Raw genomic sequence first — 26,305 nt, 5'->3', positions numbered from 1 at the left:
CAATAGAGACATCACATAGCCCACAAAACCACTTCCAAAAAAGCATTCTAGTCACCTGTAAGAAAGTATATGTATACACACACACATACAAACACACACATATATACCCACACATATGTGTGATATAAACGTGTATATTTACACATATATTTGTGTGCATGTGTATTTTTAACTCAAAATGTACTAGGAGTTAGATATGAACTGATTTTGGAGGAGGTGATATGCTGTAGAGAGATAGAATGGGAGAAAAGGAGTATTATATTCTCTCTCCATTGTATTCGGTTTTTTTCTTTGTCTGAATTTTTCATAGAAGTCAGCCAGAAGATATTCGTTTCTGGGAAATGTGTTGAGATTTAAAGTCAAATCCAGAGAGAACTAGAGGCTTATGAGTAAATAAGTAAAGGTTATGTAGAGAAAGTATTCTTTTTCCTGTGTAAATTTGAATATTGGCCAGGTGCGGTGGGCACCTGTAATCCCAACACTTTGGGAGGCCGAGGCGGGTGGATCCACTGAAGTCAAGAGTTCATGACCAGCCTGGTCAATATGGTGAAGTCCCATCTCTACTAAAAATACAAAAATTAGCAGATGTGGTGGCAGGCGCCTGTAATCCCAGTTACTAGGGAGGCTGAGGCGGGAGAATTGCTTTAACCCGGGAGGCGAAGGTTGCAGTGAGCCGAGACTGTGTCATTGCACTCCAGCTTAGGTGACAAGAGCGAGACTTCGTCTAAAAAAAAAAAAAAAAAAAAAATCCTTGAATATTTCTTGTACTTGTGTTCAAATCATACATTTATAAAAGTGTACCCCTAGCTGTTATACTTAAAAGGTACTTCTGAAATACACAGAGAAGATACAGACTGTTAATGAGTTCCACTAAACTTTTAGTGGTTTAGAAAATACAAATATTTTCTTGTTTTTCCGGAATTCCGCCATTAATGTAAAACATTGGTTTCAACATAAATAACACACTGGTATGCACATACAGACATGTTCTGAAAGACCACTTTTTAAAATTATTCAGTACTGTATATTGTGCATTCCTTCTTTATCCACATACTTAAGCTGCTGCGAGCATCCCATTGATAACACCAGTAATAAAAGATAATAAAAGATGGGACCATCAGTAATGAGATTTGAAAGCCCATTTTGCAAGAGAGTAAGGACTAGAAGGTGGAAATCATTCTCTGTCTTGATTGATAGAGTCACATGGATTGGGGCTTTGCTAGAAGCCTGTGCTCTCAGGGAAAACTGCCTTTTTATTTTCTCCAGAGAAAAGCCTTTTTGTCAGAAAAAGAAGATGTATCATCCAATGCATATGTAAAATTCTGAACAGCAGATAAAACAACATTTACTATTAATCTCTGCAAAAGGAGATATATTGAAATAATCCTCAAGTGTCCCTCTTTGGGTTTCTTTGTTATGTTTAAAGCAGTTATCTTTAGATACATAAGAATCACCTGACGATCGTATTTTTTAAATTCAGATTCCTGTCAGTTCACTCCCAAAGGTTCTGATTCAGTAGTTACTAGACAAAGCCTAGGAATTTGCATTTACAATCAACACCTCAGGTGATAGCCATGCATGGTGTTCTTAATGCTCTACTACTATCTATGCATAAAAGGAAGACAAATTTTTAAAAACTTGAAATGTGGTTTAAAGGTTTAATATTGAATAATATACATTTTTACCTATTTTAACAAATTATGATATCTTCTTGGGGCACTAGTATCTTTTATTTTGGATCTGAATCCTAATACTGGCTATGTATCACGTAGTCTAAAACAATTAAATGGAGTTAGTGGTTTCTTTCAGTAACTCTTGATTTTCTGTTTTTTCCCATTGGCATCTTACAAAATTTATTCATTTTTCCCTTTTTCACTTGGCATTATTTGTTACACAGTGGACAAAAGAACTGTAGAAAGTAGAGATGAGTGTGATGTTGTCCCTGCTCTTAGGTTCTCACAACCCAGGAGAGGACATTTGCTTACGCCAATCATCTCAAAACATGGCAGTTTATGCTGAACTCAATCCAACGGGAAAGCATTTGACTGAGCACATAGGAAAGAGAGGTTAGCTCTGTTGAAGGATAATCAACGAAGAATTCATAGGAAATGTGCGATCATTCATTGAATATTCGCTCAGCACTTACTAGGTGCATATACGTACTAGGATCTAAGGATGGGCTGATGAAGAACGCGGGTCCCTTTTCTCCTAGTGGACATGCAGACTGGCCTTTAAAAAAAAAAGGTAACTGGGAAATGGATAAGGAAACTGAGTCAGTTCTTATCGCTCAGTTTATTTGCTTTCGTTTGTATTTTCATTTTGACACAGTGCAATGTCATCCTAACGCATCCTCTAGAGTGAGGGGTGGGGTGGATAACACTTTAGTTGGCATTTCTGTAGCCAGCAGCCAGGATCTTTCTCCCATAATTGCATTAACCTTGGAAGGTACCCTCTCGGTAGATTTGTATAGCACCCTGGCTAATCAATTATCAGGTTACTTCTTGTCTCACTAAGCTTTAACACCTTACATTTATGAAGCACTGTAAATATAACTTTAGCATCTTGATCACAGCAAGCACCTGATTTATATTTATTTTATTTTATTTAGCTCAAGTGAAATCAGATCAGAGAAGTACATTACAGGTCATAAAATATGTGCAAATTTCATAATGACCTCCTTTTTTAAATGTGCAAAAAGAAGATAGTTAAGGCATATTCCAGAGCCTTGGGGGGTGGGGCTGTGTGTGTGTGTGTGTGTGTGTGTGTGTGTGTGTGTGTTTGTCTTTTGAGAATATCTTTATATCAGAAAATTTGACTGAGAAGCAATCTTCTTCTTAATGGTTCTTTTTTCTCTTTTGAAAATAAAGTACTAAAAATACTTAAAGATGCAGAACAGCAACCTGTCCCCAGTGAGACTCTCGTTTAATTAATGTGGTGATCTATGTAGAGAAAAGGGACAATTGCAAAAGTCCCTCAATAATTATCTAACCACAGGCTTTAGGTAATCACAGCAGAAAGATTTTCAAGACACAAAACACCCTGGAAAATTTGACCTCTTATTTTGATTCAGGCCTTTCGTTTCTTAAATCTTTTCTTTCATGTCGATGTTTATGCGTGACAAAGTCAGCCTAATGCCAGATGAATCCCTGGAACTCAAAACATTACTGAATTCACAGTTGAAGGATTTTAATATAATATACCAGGGTTTAAAAATCCTACAGTGAGAATAACAGGACTGAAGAAAAAAATTAAGAAATGCTCAGGTAGAAATAAAGAGAGAAATTTAGAGAAAATAATAAACCATATTCAAAATAAGTATTAAGCATTGGCAAACAAAAAAATAGTATCAGACAATTACATGTTCCATTTGTAAAGATGATTATTAATTAGTGGTCTTGCAAAACATTGGAGAAAACTTGCTGAACCATCACATTCATAAATATTAAAACCATCCATTAGCGAAAATCTTTTTACTAAACTTCACAATTGATAGTCAAATAATGTTCCGTTTTTCTCCATTGCAATAAAAATTAAAGGCTTTAGGTTTCAGATCAGTCTCTGGGCCTTATTAATTCAGTCAGCCAGAAGCCACATGGAAATACTTTGTTTTTGTTAAAAGCCAGCTTGCCCTCATGATCTTTTAAAATCTTTAAAAAATGTTCCATCAGCCCTCTCCCTGACTTGAATTATGGCAGTGCTTTCTAAACTGGTAAACTCAATCTCCTTGGTGTGCCTCAAGATAGAGTGCATAAACCCTCCTTAGAAATTGAGCTCTCAATTCTAAATTGCACTCTCCTTCATGAGAGCAAGCGAGAATGCTTTGCTTTGTATTAAGTGGTCACAATATTAAGTATAGCCATAAACAGCACTGTATTTTCTAAACACCTTATCTTCTTTTAATGACTGACATAAATTAGGTCATAAGTATACAAATGCATATGTGTTGTATTTTTCAGGACCCTGTGGGTTTTTTTGTTTCTTTTTTTGGAGTTATTTTTCTGCTTTTGGCAGCCTTTTCTCTCAGGTGCCTTGTGATCCACAGTGGTGTGTGTTCACACTAACCAAAGCAACAGTCTTACCTGCCAGAAATAGCTGTGACATTTAAAGAGAGGTCCAGGGGAAGGCACAGTGCTTAACATCCAAGTCTGAAGAGCTAATAGTGAAACTGGGACATCAGCTACAGAGAGATTTAGGGGAAGTAACATGCAGGTTAAATATTTTATGGAAATGATTTCTGTTCTGTATAAGATTACAATTAACACATGTCAATCTGTTTCATTAATTTGTTAACTCATCTATTATGCTATGCCATGAAGAAAATAAAATGGAAGTTCTTTACTTTTTTGAGATGGAGTCTCACTCTGTCGCCTAGGCTGGAATGCATTGGCGGGATCTCAGTTCACTGCAATCTCCACCTCCCAGGTTCAAGCCATTCTTTTGCCTCAGCCATCCGAGTAACTGGGACTACAGGTGCGTGCCACCACGCCTGGCTAATTTTTGTATTTTTAGTAGAGATGGGGTTTCACAATGTGGGCCAGGCTTGTCCCAAACTCCTGATCTCAAGTGATCCTCCTGCCTTGGCCTCACAAAGTGCTGGGATTACAGGCATGAGCCATCACGCCCCACCATAAAACTGAAGTTCTAAGCTTCAGTTTAGATGCTCACTAAATACTTGTTTTGCAATACCTAACTGTAACTGGCAGAAATATGTTTTGAAAGTCCTCATTTTCCAGGTATGCCAGTGAAATATAGGGACATTATCTACTACGTCAAATTATAATGATTTATCAGTGGCACATGAAAGTGGCCTCACGTTTCTTAATCAGTGATATACCATGATATACCATTATATCATGCCACCTTTTAATGTAATATGTTTATATCTTTCTTTAGATGTAAACATTCATTTAGTTCATCACTGTGGTTTTCATAGTTACTCCAAGGAACCCTATGAATTCCTTCAATGTACTCAAGTCTCCTGCCCCAGGGAGAAAGGGAGGGATGAGCAGGAATCACTTTAATCTATTTACACAGATATTTTCTTTTCCATTTAATTTAAAGGATTTTTTTTTAACTTAATGAATATGCAGTGATGGTGGTGATGATGATAATGATGATGATGATACAAAGGTTTAAATGATTAGGTAGTCAAATCTGGGCTGGAATTGTAATACTGTTTTGACTTTTAATCTTAGAGAAGCTCCAATCTGCTTATTTTCTGGACATAAACACATGAGAACAACAACACAATTCTGTTATCTGAATGTTGTTATGTTGTTTGAAACATTCGGTGACTTTCAAATGTTGTATTTGCCTAAGAAAATTCAACAGAGTCAGACATTTTCTTCCAGGTTAAATTCGCTGAGTCTGCTAGGAAAATAAATTTTGTGCACTGGCCATTCTGATCTAGCAGATGTTCTAATAAAATCATCTTTGTGCTGCCTACAACTTCACTTCAAATATGAGTTACCTGGGTACTCCACACCAAATTATAGTTTGAGATCTGAAAAATGGGATAGGAAGGCACAGCTCAAAGAAAAAAATACTAGCACTGGAAAAGATAGGACTAGTGAAGATGAATCATTCTCTGGACTTTAAATTCAGAGATATCAAAGTTAAGAAAAATTAGGAGGAATAAAAAAAGAGGGTAAGAAAAACAATAAAAGTTTATATAGCAAGAGGGTATAAAACAAATACAATATTTTTCAGAAAAATTAAATAAAAATAGATTTACATAACATTGTTTTTAATCTCAAAGATCAAATTTCAATTTTCATCTCATTTTAAAACCCATATGCACAATCTCCTTTATATACATCAGTTGGGTGTCAAAGTGACTTTTTTCTTGTTTCCAAATACAGTTACTTTTCAATTTTAATTCTATGATTTAGGAATTTGATAGCAAGTCAGTTGGCACACATATATGTTATTACATGTGTGCTTTAGACTTGGTTTTTAGTTAATGTAACATGACAGGGCCACCTGAATTATTTGTTTACAAACTAGCTAGAAAGCCACCAGGGAAGAGAAACCCTGGCAACAGAATGGTCTGCAGCAACGGTGCTTTTTTGTTATTGTTATCTATGGGATTGGATGCCATTACTACTGTAAAACGGTTCACAAGAACTCGGTCTATGGGAAAGACTCAAAACTTCTTTGCCTGTTAAAGAAAAATCAGGATATTGGGCTGGTTAGTTTAACTAAAAAGTGATGACACTCAGATTCTGCTTGCATGCACTGCTTCTCACCAGTTGTTTTATTTCTTTCTAATTGATATTGTATCTTATTTTTCAGATAGTCCATTATAAAACTCTTCTACTTCCGTTAAAATCACAACTACACAACAGCAACTAAAACATGCTTTGGCATAAGACTGATATGGTTTTGAACCCAGCTTGACTATCATATTTGTTACTTTAGGCAAAACACCTCTGACATTTTTATCTTATCTTCAGTAAAAAGGGGTGATTAACTGTTTTACAAGAGTATTCAATAAACAGATATAAATTCCCTCCTTTTCCTTCCTTTCCTTTCTTCATCTTCAGCATCTGAATGCCATAAGCTCATTTTAGTTCTCTGGACTCATGTTAACATGTCCCACATTTCCCAAATTAAAAATCACCTCTGTTCTTGGCTCCATTCTTTTCCTCTCTTTTGAGACAATTCTCTGTCAACCAACCCCGTCTCTGCCCTGTATCATGAAACTCTGCTCCTACTACATTAACAGTCTCTTGGTTTCTTTAAAAAGGAAGACAACACAATTAAAGAACAGAAGCAAAAAATCTACTCAAATCCCCAATTGTTACCCTCAAAATTAATTGTCCCAAACCCAACTTTCTCGTTGCACAACTCTTTGTCAAAATGTTTTCTACCATCACAGTCTTCAATGATCCTTCTTGTTCCTTTATCTCCTGAAATCTGACTTCTGCCTCCATCTTTTTTGGGCTATTCAACACACTTAGAGAAAAAACACATTTTTGTTAAACAGGTATGTATCTCTGAAGCATAAAATACATAGTACTGGAAGTGCACATGTGTGGTTCTTTCCATTTTTTGTCAGCACTTGAAACTGACAAGTAGTAGTACCAATTACTTAGTGAAAGACCTTTTTCATTTCATTTCTGAAATGTTGTTATTTTCCTTTTTCATCTTCCATCTCTGACTACGTCTCCAATTTTTCTTCTTTGCTGCCTTCCTTCCTAAGAAAGTTCTTCATGCGATGCCATCTTGTTTTTCTTCACTGGCCTCTTTTTCTCACTTTAATTTTATGAACTCTGATGACTTTTTCAATTACCTCTCTAGTGTAACTACTCAAAATATATATTTCTGAAGTCTCTCAACTCTAATCCCTTATTTTCAACATATATTTATGGACGCATCTCAGACTCAACCTATCTAAAATATGACTTATCTCCCTAAAATCTACTTTGTTCTTTTTTTCTCTACTGCTAATAATTATCTTCCTAGTTGGTCAAGCTCAAAACCTAAACATTTTTACCCGTTGTCCCTCTGTCAGCTGTCCACATTCAAGCGGGGTCTCATTTCTGCACGTTTTACAAGCAAGTCAGTAACTGCCTTTTGTTTGGGATTAGCTTTTTATATAGTGAATAGCCTTGGAAGATATAAATCATTTATCCTTCTAAAGCAAAAGGCAGGTGTGCTTGCAGCCTTGGATAGAGGTAGTGCCTCTTTCTGAAGCAAAGGGACATCTTTACTGGCCATTATAAAATATCCATGTTTCCTAAGCTCTGGGTTCCTCTTTTCTGATGCAACTCACTGAGCATGTAGGTGTCACTTGAGGTTTTCCATGGGAATTGGGGCTTGAGGAATCAGTGCAAGAAAATCATGATACTCTTGCTAATGCTATTACTGTGACTAGTAAAGTCAATTGTCTCTGACCCAGCACTATTGTGTCTTTGCCCAGCACCCAAAGAACTGGCAGGCTTGCAAGTAAGACAGAATGTTAGACTTTTCACAGTTCTTCTGCTTATAAGTACTTGTTAAAAGCAATTAAAACACAACTTGTAGTTTGCACCTATAATTTTGTAGCATTTGCTTCTTATCTATGTCACTAGGATGCACTTAGGATGCAACAGACCCATCTATCATCTATTACTCAAGTTTTTGGCTGTATTCCTAGGCAACAGAGAGAAGGGAAACAAAGAAGAGGACCTGTGCACAGTGTGAGAAAGGCAAAACACTGAGCTTAATTGCAGACTTGAAAGTAGCTAGCAAATGAAGTAAGGCAAAAGGTTCCTTTTTTTTTTTTTTTTGAGATGGAGTCTGCTCTCTCGCCAGTCTGGAGTGCAGTGGTGCTATCTCAGCTCACTGCAACCTCCACCTCCTGGGTCCCAGCGATTCTCCTGCCTCAGCCTCCCGGGTAGCAGGGACTACAGGCGTGTGCCACCATGCCCAGCTAATTTTTGTAATTTTAGTAGAGACAGGGTTTCACCATGTTGGCCAGGATGGTCTCAATCTCTTGGCTTTGTGATCCGCCCACCTCGGCCTCCCAAAGTGCTGAGATTACAAGTGAGAGCCACTGCGCCAGCGAAAAGTTTCTATTTTTTAGTTGGGTTTTTTGTTTCAAATCTTTCCAAAAAAAGGTTTTTTAAAAAATAAAATTTGCAATACGATGAAATACAAGAACAATGTAATCTTATTAAGACAATATATGATAAACATTTATCAAAATACTTATATTTTCAAAAGTGCTTAAAATAATCTGGCACATAGTAGATGTTCAGTAAATATTTGATATTATGACTGTGCAGGGGTCATTGCAGGCTACTTTATGTGTATCATTTCATTTAATACAACACCACTCTGAAAAATGTTTTATCGTTACCATTTTTCAGTTGAAATATTTACATTGCTCAAGATCTCACTGGTACCATCTACTCATAGGTCAGTCTGCCACCAAATCTCATGCTCTTAAATGCCCTTTTTCTCCTGCACTTCCAACAAATAGTGTATTGTATACAATTGTTGAAGGGAGGGGACTGTGATACAAAATATTTAGAGTGATTGTGTAGCCACAATTTCAGTTTCTCAAGGAAGTAATAGAATTAAGAATCATCCTCAATATATATTCTTCCAACACACACACACAAATACCACAAGCCCACTTGAATGCACCCCACCTACACATTGCAACCATAGAGACAATTGTAGCATTAAATACAGAATATTTTGTGTGTTGTTTGTTTGTTCTCCCTCTGCTACAAAAATCAGAGTTTCTACTCAATAAACAGCAAAGGGAGATATAAATGAACCAAATTAAAGATGGAAAAATTGTTGAAAAAATTAAATACAGAACTAAGTACTGATTTATTGAGAGTTCAGTAATGTAATCCAGAAATAATGGATGCTTTAAAAGTAATTAAAATAATACAAATAAACATTTAGTGCCTAAAGAAAAAGAAAAAACAATATTAGACAAAATAAAAGATATTCATTTGATGTGATAAGGAAATAATCTTTTATTCCTCTTTAAATTCTCTGTGGAATAAGGCAGGGTTATAAATAAATAAACATCTGCCCCACGGACTTAATGGATCATTATGTTTTATTGTGATAATCAAAATGAAATTGTTGGGAGGGATTAGTATCTCTAGTATAACACTAAGAAAGATAAGGCCTGTGCCCAGGCAAAAGCTTTCCTGGTTGGTCAAAAGGTTTCAAGAAACTCAAGTGATGATGTTTCAAACCATTCTAAAACAAACAAAGACGCAAACAAACAGAAAACATATAGTGTCTTTGCCACATATTTAGGAAACAAAATGAACGATTTATTTCTGACAACCTCATAGTCTTTATTCTGAACAATAATGGAAAGGTCTAAACCAGAAAATGCTATGCATTGAATTTATAACAAACTCTTTTTTCCTATAATGAAAAATTGATAAACTTGGCATTTGCAGATTTAAAAATTAAGGTTAAAAATATCTGTTTTTTGCCGTTGCAAAAAATCATATGTATACACACATATATGTGTGTGTGTGCATATATATATATACATTTATATATATATATATAAACATTTCCTTTGACCTCCTATTTTCTTCCAATAAAAATAGTGGTACTAGAGATAGTTCTGATATTTCATCGTAGAATAGTTAACATTGCATTTGGAAAGGATGAATTTTTTAAAAACATAATTTTGCCTTAATAAGCAGCCCAGCATAACATTTTAGTAACTACACAGATTTTTTTCAAGACATTTAACAAATAATATTGCATAATAGTTAAGAGTGTAGGCTTTGGATCCAGACCTCCTATTTCTGTTCATTCACTGATAAAAAGGAGACAGTAGTAACTTCCTCATAGAGTTGTTTTTTAAGATCAAATAATGCATATAAAACTCTTGAAATGGTGCCAAATACAGAGTAAGCACCAAATAAACATTAACTATTATTGTTAGTCCATGTCCGAATAACATAGAAGAGTAAGAATTTTAATATTTCATTTGGATGACCTTTTAAGGATACACCTAGCCCATTATCTTTCTTGATAATCTTGTAAGATGATTCCTTTTTTATCTCCTATCTGTTGAGGCATGGATAGAGGTTTTCAGGAAAAACATTTTCTAGGTAACTAAAAGAAAGTAGGAACAACAAATTGTGACAAAACTTTACAATGAGAGAATTTACAAGGTAGTATAATCGCAATTCCTTTTGAAATCAACCACTATGGTCCTCTGGCTGGGACAGCTAAGCAAAGATATTCTAGCCTGAAGGTTGAGACCTACTTGAAGAGTTTTCCATCCAGATTGTGAGGGCCCCTCAGACTTCACTTGGTGTCTGTTTCTATTAGTATGGGAGCTTCTGGGACCTTGGGGTATCACATGCACTTGACTACTTTATTCCTGCTCTATCTATCTTAAAGCCTTTCTTAATCTTTTACATCTTAGAGAAGATACTTCTGGATTTTAAATCCACTGATCTTGAAGCTATTGCCCTCACTCTCTGCTTCAGAGCCCATCCTTTTATATATGAGTAGTTTGTTTTGCCTAAAGTATTTTCTCCCAGTCACATATTAAGTCCAGGTTCTCATCTATTTTTGAAAGCAAACTCCTGGGCCTTGGCTCACTAACATCTTGACAGCATATTTCTTCTTTCCTATGAGCTTTTCAGCATTCCCTGGGTTTCTCTAAAATATAGAAGCAGACTCTTTATCTCTTACTTTGTCAAAGCCTACCCTCCCCACTGATTTCTCACCCAGTTGCTGCTTTCAAGACCTGCCTCCAAATATCATTGTATTTACAAACATGAAATGACTCATTGATTCTGAGCTCAGCACAAGAGCAAACGTTTCTCAGCTTGACCCATCTTCACATTGTTGGTGCCTTATTCAGTCACGACCCAAGGGGCTGACCTTCAAGAATCTAATCCATGAAAACTTAAAATAGTAAACAAATTTGAATATAGTTTAACATACATAAGAAATGTTATTCATAGAAGAGGAAGATCAGCCCTTAGACATGAAAAGTGAAAATAGTTTATTCCCAGATTTCCCTTTGTGCATTAGTATTTTCAACCAAGTCTATCCAAGTAACAGGAAAAAAAAGAGCTGGCAATTGTTGCTGTGCTGTGAAGTCTTATTAGGTGAGTCAGCTAATTGCATGGCACTATCATAAATACAGCAGGCACTGCACTGCTTGTTAAGCTTGCCAAGGAAAATGAGGATTTAAAGCAGCATATTACCTCTTTGCTATATAATGACATTTTCTTCTTAAAAATGATTTTGTACCAATTCCTGATTTATCCACCAATTATTTTTTAATTTATGGTTGAATGTATTTAAGCCTGAATTCAGAGATAAAACTAGTAAATAGCTCTCAAAAATAACCCCCTATATTAGCTTTACTCTCTCCTCCACTGCCAAACCTTTAAAAACAGTGAAATAAGTAGTTTTTATTTCATCTGTTCTCTTTCTCTGTATATATAAGGTGATTGACGAGACTAAAGAAATAGCTAGAAGGGCAAAAGGCAAGAAAATGAGTAAGATAGTAACTGATTATCCAAAGTAGAGCACGGGCCAGGTGCAGTGGCTCATGCCTGTAATCCTTGCACTTTCAGAGGCTGACGCAGGAGGATCACTTGAGTTCAGGAGTTTGAGACCAGCCTCGGCAACACAGTAAAACCTCATCTCTACAAAAAAAATTTTTAAATAGCTGAGCATGGTGGTGCAAGCCTATAGTCCCAGCTACTTGGGAGGCTGAGGCTGGAGGATTACTTGGGCCCAGGAGTTGGAGACTACAGTGCGCTACGATTGTGTCACTGCATTACAGCCTGGGCAGTAAGGCAAGACCCTGCCTCTAAAAAAAAGATAAACAAAGTAGAGCATAAATAGCTTCTAAATATGTGTTGTTTATGTGTAAGACTGGGATCTCTAAAGGTATCAATTAAAATAGATTTGCATTCTCAATCTGTACATATGGACTATGTATAATGTATTTACAATATGACTTACAGCATTCACCAATGTGACTACTCCCAAGTGATCCAGACGGCTGATGACATAGTAATTTGTACATTTGCTGAAACCTGATCTGAGTAGGTACATAACATAACTGAGGAAGAGTAAGTCCATTTGCTGAAAGAAAGCCTAGCATATGACCCAGGAGCCACATCTTCACTCAGTCTTGTTGCTAGGTTTGGCTTAGCATATATAATAGCATAGGATGTATAATTTATGACAAAAACTGTACTTGCACTTTTTAATTAGAACGTTCAAAATGATCTCAGGAACTGGCACCAGAGATCATCAGTGGTCTACTGTACTTTGCGTGTATGTGTCTGTGAGTGTGTGTGTGTGTTTGTGTGTGTTCCCACATTCTAAGGCATATCTTGTACAGGTGAGTAGAAAATGTTGATAGAAAATTATAGATGCTGACATCTAAAACACAGTAGGTCACTACATTGTTAAAACTTGGAATTTTTTATCTTGTTTTAAAGTCAGGCCAACCAAACCTAAAATACTGCTACATTGAAAGAGTGCAAAATATTCAAAATACTATAGTTATAGATTTGGTAATAGGACTGTACCAGACCTGTCACTCTATATAAGACTTATGCCTTGCCCTTTCACTTACCTGTTCACTTTTACATCTATCTCACTAGATGTAATGCTATAAATTATATTTATAATATATTGTAATTTATCTTGTACTATAATCTATTAAATATTACAAATTATGTTGCAACTCCCCTTACCTTTTGTCTGCATATTGCCTCAGAATAAACAGGTGGATCCAGTGGACTTCAACCACAGGCCCCTAGTGGCAAATAGCTCTTAATGCTGGGCTTGCCACTTTGATGCATTTCTAAAGTTATAGAATATTAAATGAACTAAGTCCCTTGGCCACTTTAATTATACCTTAGATCTAAGCCATAACGGCACTTTCCCAAAAATTAAAATTCGAATTTTAACTTAACCATATATAATTGGACAAGGAGGTGGGGTTCATTAAGTGTACTTTTATCATGCTTTATTATCTTTTGGACATTGGATACAGCAGAACATGCCAATTTTTATGACTTCTCATGTGACAGAATATACTTACTAGGATGCAGTGAAACACTTCTTAGACTATGTAAACAATAAATATAATCATCACATTATTTTTATATTGTTCTTTCTTATACATAATAGTAAGACTTAAAATATACTGTTATTTCTGAAATATGCATATTGTTTTGCTTTTGATGATTAAATAACATTGTCCAAAGTTTTAGGTGTTTTGAAATCTTATATTTTTTAACAAAATATGTAGCCTTTCCAAAACAAGACCTCAATAATTCATTTAAGACCTAGAATTGTTCCTCTCCACATAGATCTCTTAAAAAGGCAGAGGATTTATATGACCTCAAGAGAAACCAGAGTATCCAAAGTTTGCTTTAATTCAATTTTTTAAAAATAAAATTCTTTCGTTTTTTAAAAAAATTGAGATTAGTTTGATTTTGAATCAGATGCCCCTTGCTCCCCACCCCAAAATGGCATTATGAGCAGACTAGGAATTGACAATAGAAAATTGAACATATGAAATGTATCTTTACCTTGCTTTTTAACAAGATATTCATGTCTGTCTCCTTCATTTTTAAGTGTATCAGTAAAATACATGGTAATTTTCCTAGTGAAATACACTGTCTACACTATGTACACACTCCCCTGTCTAAGGTAGGGAAGTATAGAATATTCACATTTTTGAAACATCTATGCTATTTTTATTTAAATAGGAGTTCTGGGCTTGATTTCATTTTGGAACACTGGTGTGTGCTTAAGTTGAACCTTTTTTTCCTCTTAGGTCAAATTTCTTGTTTAGTTTCTGCTTTTATCTTTTTGGTTACCATCTCTCTCCTTCCTCCTCATGGTGTGAGCTGTTGAGTGAAGGTATTAATTCCATTATGTGAGGCTAAGTGGCATTGTTCAATAATGCAGCAAAACAATGGTTCTACCCCAAATATCTTCCAGTGTAAAAGCAGTGGGGAAAAGAGAAAGTGTGCTTCTGCTGCTTTGAATGTTTAAGGCCGTGAAAGTTGATCACACAAATTGGGTCATTCTTGTTATACCCAACTAAAACAATCAAGAAGCCTGGGAGGAAAAGCATTCAAGGAACATCACATTACTCCACAGGTGTAATTTTCTACAAGTCCACATGCTGAAGCTGCCTGTTGTAACCTGGGACCAGTTTCTTCTGTAACTGCTGAAAAAACTTGCTGCAGTTCTAGGACTAATTTTGCCCACCACTGTCACTCACCAGTTGAAGCTTGCCAGCTCCCCAGAACCTTTCTAGTGCCAATGAACTTTCTCAAAGAGCAATGTGTATCGTTTCTCTTTTTTACAACACCTCCAACCTCCTCTTTGTTCTTTAGGTATACCAAAGACCAACCAGCCTCGAACTTCAATTTTTCTTCCCACATAAAAAGTTAAATTTAGAAATTTATCTCTACATTTCTAACTTTGACAAAGCATAGATACCAGATAATTGGTGAAACCTTGCCATTATAACGACCACCATGGATTACTTCCCAGTGTCTTCAGATAACCCTCGCCATTTACTAACGTTTGATGGACTTCAAAATGAACGTATCTTTTTAAAAAAAAGTTTTATTCACACTGACAGCAAGTACATTGGTATACTCTATATTAAATTATACCACAGGGTTTACAAACAATTAGTGATGTTGGGCAGTGGTTTCCAAAGAGCATACTTAACAAGACATTCACAAGGCCCTACAAACCTGCATTTTTAACAAGGACCCTAGATGATTCTAGAAGAATGTGGTTTGGAAAGCAATTTTTACCTTTATTATGTGTCATTTTAAATATATAATAAAATTAAAGTTATGAGTCATGGAATTGAATAAAGATAATTTCCTTACAGAAAGTATTACTAGATATCTAAATACAATATAGTTCAAAACAGGAAATTTAAAAAGATTATGTAAATTCTGTAGTTGTATTCCTAAAGACAGAAGCTGAAATTTTTTCCTACTTCTCCTTGTATCACTTCCCTTTTCCTTCACTTTCACTTCCCTGGAATTGTACTTCCCAATAAACTATTAGCAGTGAACTTCATCTCATGATCTGTTTTATAGAGCACTTCAGCTGAGACAAGTACCAGCTGGTAATTGATTATATTGGCTATTCAACCCTACAGGTTTATTTAAAAAGAACTTGAATAGGCTTTTTAGGGTGAAAGAGGTCAGTCTCAGCCATTTCTGTTTCCTGATATAGCTTTTAAGTCTTTCCTTATTAGCAATGAAAGGCCATTCCATTGTAATTTTTTGATAACCATTTTTCTTTCTGTGTGTCAAATGCAGATATAAGATACTGAACTGAGTCTATTTCACTGTTCGTAAAACAATCTCATTTGGAAAAAAAAAAAAAGGTCTACAGATATTCCAGGGATAGGGTGTAGTAGAGAGAGAATAAAAGGTATTTTATTACTATATCTCTATATCCTACCCTGTAGGATCTCTTATTAAGCATACAGGCATATACCAAAATCAAGACATTTTTCTCATTTATTTTATTGCCCTAACATATTCTGGGTTAATATAATATCGTAATAAAAATTTGAGAAAAAAATTGATTTTTTTCAAAAGTGTTTAACATTTGTTATATTGGAAGATTTTTTTTTTCTTGTTTGTGGTAAAAATAAATAGAAGGTGCATTTCATACCTTCAAGTATGATTACATTTTGAAAACAAGTCATTAATACTCATAAAATGCAAATTTTAATGTTATTTTTGTTACAGCCAAACTATAATTAGGCACAGTTATAAATTGGAGTTGAAATTTAGTAAGATATTTCTTTATAGATAACACTTAATGGTTTTAGAGATGGGCTTATGAAACAGTAAATATACAGGTATAGGGATAAAATTGTGTCTGACGGTCATATGAAGTGTTTGTTGTTATATTCTCTCTTGGGATAGCTGACAAATATTTTAGTATGCTTAAAATCTGTGAATGTTATGGAGTCAACAAATTGAGATCACATATCATATTCAGAAAAGCATAGTTAGAGAAATAACCATTGAAATGAGCATACAGCAATCTTCCTTTATCTGCAGGGATACATTCCGAAAGCCCCACTTGGACATGTGAAATTGCGGATAGCAGCAAACCCTACATATACTGTGTTTTCCAATGCTTACATACCTATGAAAAAGTTTAATTTATAAACTAGGCACAGTAAGAAATTAGCAACAGTAACTAATAACAAAAGAGAACAATTATAATAAGAATAAAAGTTATTTGGGTATGGTCTTGCTTTCTCTTTCCCTCTCTCTCTCAAAATATCTTAGTATTTTGGGTCTGCAGTCGATGGTGGGTAACTGAAACCATGGAAAACAAAACCACGGATAAAAGGAGACTACTGTGTATACTTTTTAAAACTGAGGAAATATTAAACTCATGTTTCTTCTATATCCCACCAGTTTCCCCCCACCCAAACCTAGATAGATATCTTATTTGATCTGTAAACAATTAATTTGTAAAAGTTAAGAACTTTTTAAAGTAAAACTGTAATATATCTTCACACCTAAAGAAATAAACAATAATTCTTAAAAATCCAGTCAGTGTTCAAATTTCCCCAACTACCTCATACGTGTTTTCCATTTGCTTATGTTGGGATCCCAAAACGAATGAAATAAAGTTCTTAGGTTGCAATTGGCTAATTCTCTCTCACTTCTACTTTAATCTGCAGGTTCCCACTAACTTCTTTTTTGTTGCAATTTACTTGGTGAAATTAGATGTATTATTTGTCTTGTGTAGTTTTTCACAGTGCAAAATTTGCTGATTGTAGCCAGTGATGTGAACAGTGAACATGTTTTTCGCCCCTTATATTTGCTGTAAGTTGTCAGTGATAGTTAAATGTGAATCAAATTCAAATTTGGATCATGTAGGACTTTTCTTTTCTTTTCTTTTCTTTTTTTTTTTTTGAGACGGAGTCTCGCTCTGTCGCCAGGCTAGAGTGCAATGGTGTGATCTGGGTTCACTGTGATCTCCGCCTCCTGGGTTCAAGTGATTCCCCTGACTCAGGTTCCCGAGGAGCTGGGATTACAGGCGCGCCACCACACCCAGCTAATTTTTTGTATTTTAGTAGAGATGGGGTTTCACCATGTTGGCCAGGATACTATTGATCTCCTGACCTTGCGGATCAGGTAGGACTTCAATCGTTGAACAAACGAACTTTTAACAGCGGTTACACCATTAGGATGTTCTGATCCAACATCGAGGTCATAAATCCTATTGTCGATTTGGACTCTAGAATAGGATTGCGCTGTTATCCCTAGGGTAACTTGTTCCCATTTGATGAAGTTATTGGGTCAGTGAACAATAGCCCACTTAGACTAGTATGGTCTTGGTTTAAGATGGTGATGTGTATGTACTTCCATCAGAGGGCAGATAATACTGTAAATCCTCACTTAACTTCATCAATAGTTTCTTGGAAACTGTGACTTGAAGCAAAACAATGTATAACAAAACCAGTTTTACCATTGGCAATTGATATAAGCAAGAATTAAGTTCCTATGGCAAATTTCTGGTCACAAAAACACCATCAAACTCCTAAATAAAGATAAATCACTTCTGATATTAAACACTGAAATTAATGTGAGCTATATATACGTTTATGAAAGATTAATACAAACAAGTCAAATAACTTACCTATTTATTCCAGTGGAGACTGCAGGTGGCTGGACCCTCTCCTGGCAGCTTAGGGAGCAATATGGGAACCCACCCCGGACAGGACGCTGTTCCATCACTGCAGGGTGCTCTCACACACACCCAGTCACCCAGGCTGGAACCATGTAGACACACACACTCACCTAACCTGCACATCTGCATACATCCTTCAAAGTTCAGCCAAATAACATATAAACATATCCAGTAACATCCATCAGTCTTAGTTCTGCCGTAACAACTCCTTTTTGATCATCAAACAAACAGGCTAGGTCCGCCATATTTACTTGTCTGGTCCATATCAAAATTTTCTAACAAATTATATTAGAAAATCAAATCTCTGTCAGTTTCAAAATGCATGAAAAAAATTGCCTTATTTCCCTTATACTTGGCTATCCTAACAGTAATCTAAATATTAATGAGAAAGTTAATGATGTCGTTTGCTTCTCCCAGTTGTAAAGAAGGTTTGGCTGCCCCGTTTGATCACTAAGGCTAATTGACACGCAGAAAAAAAGCATAGGAAACTTCTCAGCATCACAAAAGCTCTGTCATCTAGAGAAGTTAGGACTTGAGCTCAAGTCCTGTGACATGGAAGCCTTGTGCCTAGCTACCCCGCAGCAGAGCCCGTATCCTTCACTTGTACCAAGAAGTGAAACACTATGAAAACAGTCTTTACTCCACATTTTAAAGTGAGGTAGTTTGGGGTGGTTTATATTTTATTTAATGTATCTATTATTTGGATTTTTTTAGTTTATAAAAAGGGCATTGGCAAGGGCAGAATGATCTATAAGCTTCTCTGCCCACCTACCATAAGCATGATCTTTAATTTGACCTTTTCTTACCGTCATCCATTTCCTTATACTTCAGTGTCCCTGTCAGTCACTTTCATGTGAAGACATGGGGAGGATTTTTTACACCAGACATGTTGTTGAAAATCAGCCTCATTGGCTGAGGGATTATTTGATCCCTTCCTCTGAGTCCATTAGGCTCACATTGCCTCTCTGTTTTTTGAATTTTCAGTTAACTTTATCTTCTTATAATTACTTAGCTAAAATAAATGCAAAGCAACAAAAGGTATTTAGTGAAGAATATCAACAAAGCCATGACCATTTCAGGCTGAGTTTTGAGTATTCTTTGTCTAGGAAGAGATACCTAGAAAAATTTTCTGACCATGTATTTGATTATTTCCCTTCAATATGTATAGTCTGTCTTCAAATTTCAGAAAAGAATTTGTGTATTCGTTGTCATTTAAAATCATTGTGTTAAATATGTATGCTTTTACATTATAAATGGTTATAAAAGTTAAACACTTAGAAAAAAGTCAAAATAACATACATAACTATCCAGCAAAATAACTTTCATATTTTATTGTGTTTTCTTCCAAACTTTTTACCTTTGCATCTGAATTGTGTGTAGGTTGTATCTATAATACAAAAAACACTTTATAGTCTGCTAAATATTATACCATAAATAGGTTGTTGTTACATAATTCTCAGGTAATAGTAATACATATCTTTATCATAATCTACCGAGTAGCTGAATGATAATTTCTTTTTAAGACAAAGTCTTGCTCTGTCACCCAGGCTGGAATGCAGTGGCATGAACATAGCTCACTGTAGCCTCTACCTCCCAGGCTCCAGTGATCCTCCTGCCTCAGCCTCCCAAGTGTCTGGGACATAGGCATGTGCCACCATGCCCAGCTATTTATTTGTATTTTTAGTAGACTTGGGGTTTCATTGTGTGGTCCAGGCTGGCCTTGAACTCCTGGACTCAAATGATCCACCTGCCTCAGCCTCCCAAAGTGCTGAAATCACAGGAGTGAACCATAGCACCCAGCAATAATTTTTTAACTCTTCATTATTCATTGAACATTTAGTTAACAATTGTAAAAATGTTGTTTCCTGCTGTCATTGATCTTGTGAAGAATATTTTTGGACTATAGCTGTGGATTATTTCCTAAATAGTGAATTACTTGAGCAAAAACTTTACATACTTTGAGGGTTCGTAACCCATGTTGCCGCAATGTTTCCCCAAAGGCATTGCAGAGTTTAGAATGCCAGTACTTATATTAAAGTGTGCCATTTTCAACATCCCTGGCCAACATCCCTATATGTAAGATTTTTCCAAAACATGGTTCTGATTTTTAAAAGTGAAAAATGCTACTTCATCATGTTCTTTTTGTGCTTCTCACTTTAAATATTAGAATGAAGAAGGAACCCCACAGGAAGGAATTCTACAAGATATGCCTGTGGATCCTGACAATGAGGCTTATGAAATGCCTTCTGAGGTAGGAGTCCAAGCTGAATCTTTCTAACAGTACCAAAAACCTGTCATTGTCATATTTCTCTTGCTTAGTGAGAATCATTTGCTCTCTACATGCTCATTACGTGGACAACTTTCAAGCTAGGAATGGTTTTTACATTTTTAAAGGGTCCAAAAAAAAAGAGGAGGAGGAGGAAGAGAGGATGTAACACAAATCCTATCTAAGTCCACATAGCTTAAAATACTTACTACTTGACCCTTTACAGGAAAAGTTTACTAACCCCTGCATTAGAGAATATATTTTTAGAAACTATACATTCTAAAATAAGTTTCTAAATGGAAAGTTAGGGAAATCAACGGAATGCCAAAGGAAGGTAATTATTTTTTGCCATACATTTCCAGTGGGATGATTGCATAGTAAAATAAAAGTTACCCACACAAGTTATAGAATGAAAAGATAAATGTATGATTTGCAACAATTGATATATTCCAGTATAACGTTTTAAACAACGTATGATTGTTAATTTTATTTTGATTGAAAACAAAAGTATTTTAATAGAAAATGTATCAAAAGGGAAATTAGAAAATACTGTTAGATGAATAAAACTTACCCAAGAAGAAATAGTAAATCTGAATAGTTTTGTATAGATTTGTAACACAGTGAAGTGATTAAATGATTAAATTAGTAAAAAAAACCCAAACAAACAAACAAAAAACAACAAAAAAAACACCTGCATGCAAAGAAAATCCCAGACCGAGACAGTATCACTGGTAAATTCTACCAAACATTTAAGGAAGAATTAATACTAATTAGTTAACACCAATTAATATCTCTTACACAACATAGAAGAGGAGTCATTTACACTTTTCCCAACTAATTCTGTGAGACCAATATTACCCTGATAATCAAAACCAAACGAAGATATCACAAGAAAAGAAACTGTATGATGGTTCCATTAAAAATTGAGTTCAAATATATTGTGGTTAGGTTATGGATTATTCCTCATGGCATTATTAAAAGGCATATCAAGGATGGGTGCAGCGGCTCACACCTGTAATCCCAGCACTTTGTGAGCCAAAGTGGCCCAGTTACCTGAGGCCAGGAGTTCAAGACCAGTCTGGCCAACATGGTGAAACCCCATCTCTACTAAAAATACAAAAATTAGCCAGGCATGGTGGAACACGCCTATAGTTCCAGCTACTTGGGAGGCTGAGGCACAAGAGTTGCTTGAACCCAGGAGGCAGAGGTTGCAGTGAGCTGAGATGGCACCCCTGAACTCCAATCTAGGCAACAGGGCAAGACTCTGTCTCACACACACACACACACACAACATATTAATAATAATTCAATTTATAGAAATTGAGATTAAATTGTTTGCCTAATAAGAATTTCCAGTATTTTGGGGTCTTTTATGCAAGACACAGTACTAAACACTATAGAAAACTATAGTGTAATTGACATTACCAGGATATAAGGAGTTTACAGTCTGGTAGGTTTGATGAAAAAAATAGAAATTCATTCATTCATTTCTTCATTATGATTCCTTCCTTTAACAAACATTATTGATTGTCTTCTATGTACCAGGCATCACAGGAGCAAAGAAATACAAGATATACTAAAATATATAACATTTTAAAGGATCTGTTTCAATCAATCAGGAGAAGTTTTATTGAGGAGGTAATGTTGATCTGGGTGGGAAAAGGAAAGAGATATGGTAGGGCAAAACAAACAGAGAACGTTCTGGCACAAGGGAATATCAGAAGCAAAGGCATATATGTCTGAGAATGCAAATGGATATGTCTGAGAACAGTAAATAATTATCACTCAAGCTTAGGAACAAGGAAAATGGTGATAGATTGAACCTGCAGCTATGGGTCAAAGACAAATTATAGAGTATTAGGACAATCTTGTCATTTAAGTTTGTGTTCTATTCAGAAAACAACTTCAGTTATTGAAGATATGCTTATTTGTTTGTTTTTAAGCAGAATCCTGATATTATTAAAGTTGCTCTTTAGGAGGAATAATCTGGCCCCTTTAATTACATCATTAATATTTGTATTGTGGATGCTTTCCAGATATTGTATGGAGAGCTTGGGGTCTGAAATACAACTAATAATTGAAGCCATAGATGAAGATGAAATTTTCAAGGGGGAGAGTGAAAGTCGGGAAACTGTACCTCGCCTTCAAACGTCTTAATTTCCTTCTGAGAATTAGAGCGTCTTAGCCCTGGAAAAGACTTTATAGACCGCTTGATTTTATTCTCACATTTTACAGGTGAAGAAACTGAGAATCAGCCAGTCCAACTTATTTGTCCTACCAGACTAGGTATATGATCATTAAATGGTACATCTGGATTACAACCTAGATATTTTAACTGATTACTACCACAATTCGCGTCTATATCGGACAGGAAATACACAACTATTAAAAATAAGATAATGTATATTGCAGAATATTTGCAAAAACATTGAGTGTAAATTTTAATGTAAGTGATGAGCCATTTCCTATCTCATTGGCTGTCAGTGCTGATGCATGATTGAAACTTACACTAACAGCGTGTGCTGTCTTTTTTATTTTTCTAATATTAGGAAGGGTATCAAGACTACGAACCTGAAGCCTAAGAAATATCTTTGCTCCCAGTTTCTTGAGATCTGCTGACAGACGTTCCATCTTGTACAAGTGCTCAGTTCCAATGTGCCCAGTCATGACATTTCTCAAAGTTTTTACAGTGTATTTTGAAGTCTTCCATCAGCAGTGATTGAAGTATCTGTACCTGCCCCCACTCAGCATTTCGGTGCTTCCCTTTCACTGAAGTGAATACATGGTAGCAGGGTCTTTGTGTGCTGTGGATTTTGTGGCTTCAATCTATGATGTTAAAACAAATTAAAAACACCTAAGTGACTACCACTTATTTCTAAATCCTCACTATTTTTTTGTTGCTGTTGTTCAGAAGTTGTTAGTGATTTGCTATCGTATATTATAAGATTTTTAGGTGTCTTTTAATGATACTGTCTAAGAATAATGATGTATTGTGAAATTTGTTAATATATATAATACTTAAAAATATGTGAGCATGAAACTATGCACCTATAAATACTATGAAATTTTACCGTTTTGTGATGTGTTTTATTAACTTGTGTTTGTATATAAATGGCGAGAATTAAAATAAAATGTCGTCTCATTGCAAAAAAATTTTTATTTTTATCCCATCTCACTTTAATAATAAAAATCTTGCTTATAAGCAACATGAATTGAGAACTGACACAATGGACGTAAAGTTATTAATAGGCATTTGAAGAAGGAGGAATTTTAGAAGAGGTAGAGAAAATGGAACATTAACCCTACACTGGGAATTCCCTGAAGCAGCACTGCCAGAAGTGTGTTTTGGTATGCACTGGTGCCTTAAGTGGCTGTGATTAAAAAAAAAAAAAAAGTGGGCTCCAGGGAACGAAGCAGTGTAAAAGATGATTTTGACTACATCCTCCTTAGAGATCCATGAGACACTTTAGCACATATTAGCACATTCAAGGCTCTGAGACAATGTGGTTAACTTTGTTTAACTCAGCAGTCCCCACTTAAAAAAAAAAAAATCATCAAAAATTCTCTCTCTCTATTCCTTTTTCTCTCGCTCCCCTTTTTTCCAGGAAATGCCTTTAAACATCTTTGGGAACTATCAGGATCACCTTAAAGAAGATCAGTTCTCCAGACTGATAAAAATTTCATGATCTCTTTTAAATGTTGCCAAATATATGAATTCTAGGATTTTTCCTTGGGAAAGGTTTTTCTCTTTCAGGGAAGATCTATTAACTCCCCAAGGGTGCTGAAAATAAACTTGATGGTGAAAAATTCTATATAAATTAATTTAAAATTTTTTTGGTTTCTCTTTTTAATTATTCTGGGGCATAGTCATTTTTAAAAGTCACTAGTAGAAAGTATAATTTCAAGACAGAATATTCTAGACATGCTAGCAGTTTATATGTATTCATGAGTAATGTGATATATATTGGGCACTGGTGAGGCAGGAAGGAGGAATGAGTGACTATAAGGATGGTTACCATAGAAACTTCCTTTTTTACCTAATTGAAAAGCGACTACTACAGAGTGCTAAGCTGCATGTGTCATCTTACACTGGAGAGAAATGGTAAGTTTCTTGTTTTATTTAAGTTATGTTTAAGCAAGGAAAGGATTTTTTATTGAACAGTATATTTCAGGAAGGTTAGAAAATAGCTGTTAGGATATATTTTAAATCTACCTAAAGCAGCATATTTTTTAAAATTAGAAGTATTGGCATTAAATGAAGAAATAGAGGACAAAACTAGACTGATAGCAATGACCTAGAACATTTTGAGATTAGTAAAGTTGTGACCATGAATTTAGGGATTTATGTGGATACAAATTCTCCTTTAAAGTGTTTCTTCCCTTAATATTTATCTGGTAGTTATTTATGAGCAGTGAATTATTTTGTAGTTTATATACCTTAATAGTTTATTTGGGACCAAGCACTTAACAAAAAGTTCTATAAGTCATAGAAGCCTTTTCAGGAAGCTTGTCTCACATTCATTCCTGAGACATTCACCTGCCAAGTGGCCTGAGGATCAATCCGGTCCTAGGTTTATTTTGCAGACATACATTCTCCCAAGTTATTCAGCCTCATATGACTCCACAGTGGGCTTTACCAAAACAGTTCAGAGTGCACTTTGGCACACAATTGGGAGCAGAACAATCTAATGTGTGGTTTGGTATTCCAAGTGGGGTCTTTTTCAGAATCTCTCCACTAGTGTGAGATGCAAATACGTTTCCTCATTTTTCTGGCTCATCCAGTATGTAGCTATTTGTGACATAATAAATATATACATATATGAAAATATGTATTTGGTTTCTGCCTCCAGTTCTTACAAAGAGCTCCTAAAACCCTTGTTATTTCCCGAGTGTTAGGGGTGCTAGGGTCATCTTTTGTTCTAATATTTGGTCTTTGATCCTGCTTTCTGACACAGAGCTCCTAAGTCCCTGGGCGAGAGTAGTATCTTCTCTTCTAATGAAGGGACTCTTGCTGGGTTCCTGGACTGGGACTGGTCACCAGAAAAGTCAAGCCATGATAACAAGCTTGAAGCTTTTAGCCCCATTTCCATCTTCTGGGGACAGGAGAGAAGAGGAGCTGAGTTAATAAGCAACCATGCTTCCATGATGAAGACTCCGTAAAAATCCCTGAAAGACAGGATTCAGAGTGCTTTGAAGCAAGTGAACATGCAGAGATGCTGGGAAGGGTGGTGTGTCCAGAGAAGACATGTAAGCTCCCCACGCCTCCCCCATACCTTTCCCTGTGCATCTCTTCCATCTGGCTGTTCCTGAGTTGTATCCTTTTATAACAAACTGGTAATCTAGTAAGCAAACTGTTTTCCTGAAGTCTGTGAGTCACACTAGCAAATTATCAAATCTGAGGAGAGGGCCGCGGAGAACTTGGATTTGTAACCAAGTCAAACAGAAGTTATGAGTAACATGAAGACTCATCATTTGTGATTGTCATCTTCAGTGGGGAGGGGGAAAATTTTGTAAAACTGAGTCCTTAACCTGTGGGTCAATGCTAACTCCAGGTAGATAATGTCCGATTTGAATTACAGGACACCCAGTTGATAGCCACAAAGAATGGGAGAATTGCTTGGTGTAGAAAACACACCCCACACACACATGTGGTGGTAGAAATGAAGTGTTCTGGAAATAATGAGTGTCGTGAGTGAGTATATAGAAAGAAAAACAGCTTTTCCTTTTCACTACTGGATTAAACACAAACACACTTACGCATTCACACATCTCAAAGACAACCATCAATTCTCAAAGGTGGTGCCGTCTAAA

General features: G+C 35.7%; 1 protein-coding gene across 5 annotated transcripts in view; it reads left to right on the top strand.

Annotated features, from left to right (window-relative positions):
• Positions 1 to 23,647, top strand: part of SNCA (synuclein alpha) — a 109,808-nt gene extending 86,161 nt beyond the window's left edge. For all 5 annotated transcript variants that reach the window (XM_017958853.3, XM_017958854.2, XM_017958856.1 and 2 more), the window contains 2 exons: positions 20,396 to 20,479; positions 23,044 to 23,647. In XM_017958853.3, the coding sequence (XP_017814342.1) occupies positions 20,396 to 20,479; positions 23,044 to 23,076 (117 nt within the window). In that variant the 3' untranslated portion in view covers positions 23,077 to 23,647. The remainder of the gene's footprint in view (positions 1 to 20,395; positions 20,480 to 23,043) is intronic.
• The last annotated feature ends 2,658 nt before the right edge of the window (positions 23,648 to 26,305 follow it).

Source organism: Papio anubis, chromosome 3, assembly GCF_008728515.1.
Source record: "Papio anubis isolate 15944 chromosome 3, Panubis1.0, whole genome shotgun sequence".
Classification (NCBI taxonomy): Eukaryota; Metazoa; Chordata; class Mammalia; order Primates; family Cercopithecidae; genus Papio; species Papio anubis.
Note: the sequence above shows the minus strand (reverse complement) of the source record. Positions and strands in the feature narration are given on the sequence as shown.